The 2,596-nt window shown below is 70.3% G+C and overlaps 1 protein-coding gene across 1 annotated transcript; it reads right to left on the bottom strand.

The window, feature by feature from the left end:
- Positions 1-1,462: 1,462 nt before the first annotated feature.
- Positions 1,463-2,354, bottom strand: SOX12 (SRY-box transcription factor 12). The gene is given in 2 exon segments (XM_075721397.1): positions 1,463-1,804; positions 1,806-2,354. Coding segments are annotated over 2 exon segments (891 nt in total).
- Between the last annotated feature and the right edge of the window lie 242 nt (positions 2,355-2,596).

Here is a 2,596-nt window from a genome sequence, read left to right as displayed (position 1 = left end):
GGGCGCTGCCAGCCCCGGCCACGTCCCCAGCGCTGGCACTCGGGGTGGCCGGGGTCCCCGCCGGCACCCCACACAGCACGGCCGTACCCGAGCGCAGCCCCTGCCCCACAAACGCAGCCAGTGCTGCAGCCACGTGCTCCCCGGCAGCGGGAGGAGGCGGCTCGTTGCGGGAAGGAGCCATTAGGAAAAGCAAAGAAAAACGCGGCTGGAGGAGCCACTGCGGCAGGACCTTCCCTGCGGGGAAGCTCCTCGGCAGCGCTCTGCCGGCGTGCCCCTGCTCTTGGCGCAGCCGGCAGCGGGGCACGGCGTGGTGCTGCGTGGAGGAGCGCCGCGCCGGAGCATCGCCCCCACCCCGCGTGCCCACCGGCATCGGCTGCCCGTTCGGGCGGTTGCTTAAGGCAGATTTCCCGCAGCGTTCCTTCCCAGCCGCCCTGCCCGCTCCCCGCCACCCCGGCGGCATCGCCCACCGCGGCTGGGCATGGCGGGACCCGGCTCCACCGGCCAAGGTGAGCCAGCCCAGAGCGGGTCCTGCGTGGGCACCAGCTCCAAGGCTAAAATGGGGGCTGGCTGCTTCGGGCCCCACCGGGGTTCGGGGTGGCTCCGGGCCCAGGCTCCCCCCACGGCGCAGCCTCCTCTGCACAACCACCTGGCGAGAGGAACAACACAGCCTCCCGCGTCCACGTGCGGATCACGTGCGTGCAACTTCGCTCTTCCCAAAGCGAGCGGCGGGGAGAGCGTGCGCCGCAGGGAAAGCGCGGGAAAAAGAGCCGATTCTGCGGGACACCGAACCCCTGAAGTCGGGGACCCCCCCCATGAAACCGGGCGTCGGGGCAGGGAGGGCTCCGCATGGCTCTGCCGCCCACGGACGTGGCGCAGCCGGGGATCCCTCCCCAAGGGCTGCAACAAGGAAGAGGAGAAAATTGAAGCCGTGCTTTAAACGCAGTCAAAAAGCAAAAGGAATCGGCCATTCCCCGAGGGATGAGGAGGGCTGGATGGGCACCCAGAGCCGGGGCCGGCATGGGTGCTCCCACTGCCCAGAGAGCAGGAGGGAGCACGGGGCAGCGGCCGGCGGGGATGGGAGCGGCCGGGAGCAGCCATGGCCGGCAGCACGGCGGTGGCCGGAGCTGCGGGGGGAAGGGGCCGGGAAGAGGGCACGGACAATGAAAACCCGATCAGACGCTCGCATTTCACGGGCAAATAACCACGGCGGCCAGCCACGCGTCCTGCGGTCGCGAGGCGAGGGCCGGCTGGCCGAGGAGTGGGTGTGTGCCAGGGGGATGGGGTGAGCAGGGAGCTCTGCCTTCCAGCGGCTTCAAGGCAAAATACCTGATTCCTGCATGTAAACAGCTGGTTTCGGTTCTTTTTTTTTTTTCTGGTTTGTTTTTTTTTTTCTATATGACCTGATTGTGTGGAGGGAAAAAAAAAAAAAAAAAAAAAGAGCGTTACCTGCAGAGCACGGGACTCAGTAGGTAAAGACTAAGTCCGAGATGCTGGACATGAGCCAGTCCCCCGCTATCATCTCCGTCACCTCGGGCGTGCAATAGTCCGGGAATTCGAAGTGCGAGGAGCCTCCCCGCGGGAAGAGGTCGTGGTCCTTGTCGAAGACGGACCAGTCCAGGGCCCCGCAGGCGGCACCGGCGGGCGCCCACCCGGGCAGGACCCCCAGCAGCTCTTCCTCCAGCTCCTCATCGGAGGAGCTGAAGGAGGAGGGAGGGGACCCGGCCGACATGGGAGAGGGGGACCCGCTCTCCGGGGACTTCCCCGGCTCGGGGCAGGTGGCAGCCGGGCTCGGGGGCGCGGGGGGACTCCTGGGGACCACGCTCCCCGGTGGGTGCCGCGTGCCGGGCGGCCGTGCCGGGGGAGTCCTCGACGGGCGCCTCTGGCGCGGGCTCCTGCGGGGCGTCGGGGCTGGCAGGCGGCTTGGCGGGCTGCCTGCGGCCGGCGGCAACACGGCCCAGCACGGAGGGTTTGATCTTCACCGGGAGCCGCGGGCGGGACGCGCCGGTGCCCACCTTGCCCTTTTTCCGAGGCCGGTACTTGTAGTCGGGGTAGTCGGCCATGTGCTTGAGGCGCAGGCGCTCGGCCTCCTTGACAAAGGGAATCTTCTCGGAGTCGTGGAGGAGCTGCCAGCGCCGGCCCAGGCGCTTGGAGATCTCGGCGTTGTGCATGTCGGGCCACTGGTCCATGATCTTGCGGCGCTCGTGTTGCGACCACACCATGAAGGCGTTCATGGGCCGCTTGATGTGCCCGCTCGGCGTCTTGCACCAGGCGGGTTCGGCGTCGCGGGTGGGTAACGGGGCGCAGGGCTCCCGCCGAGCCTCCGCGCCCCGGCCCCGTGTGCCGCGCTGCACCATGCCGGGGCCCGGGACCCCCCTCCCGCCGCCGCCGCCGCCGCTTCTTCTTCCTCCTCCTCCTCCTCCCCGCCCGCCGCCGCCGCCTCCCCGCCCGCCGCTACGCACCGCGCCGCGCCGCCCCCATTGTGCGGAGCGGGCGGCGGCGGTGGGGCGGGGCGCAGGGGGCCGCGCCGGGGCCCGGGGGCGCACGGCGGGGGCGGCTCCGCCGGGGCGGCGGCCGCTGGGATGCTCCGGAGGGGCTC

This window comes from Pelecanus crispus, chromosome 14 (assembly GCF_030463565.1).
Source record: "Pelecanus crispus isolate bPelCri1 chromosome 14, bPelCri1.pri, whole genome shotgun sequence".
NCBI classification, from domain to species: Eukaryota; Metazoa; Chordata; class Aves; order Pelecaniformes; family Pelecanidae; genus Pelecanus; species Pelecanus crispus.
This window is presented reverse-complemented; position numbering and strand designations above follow the sequence as displayed.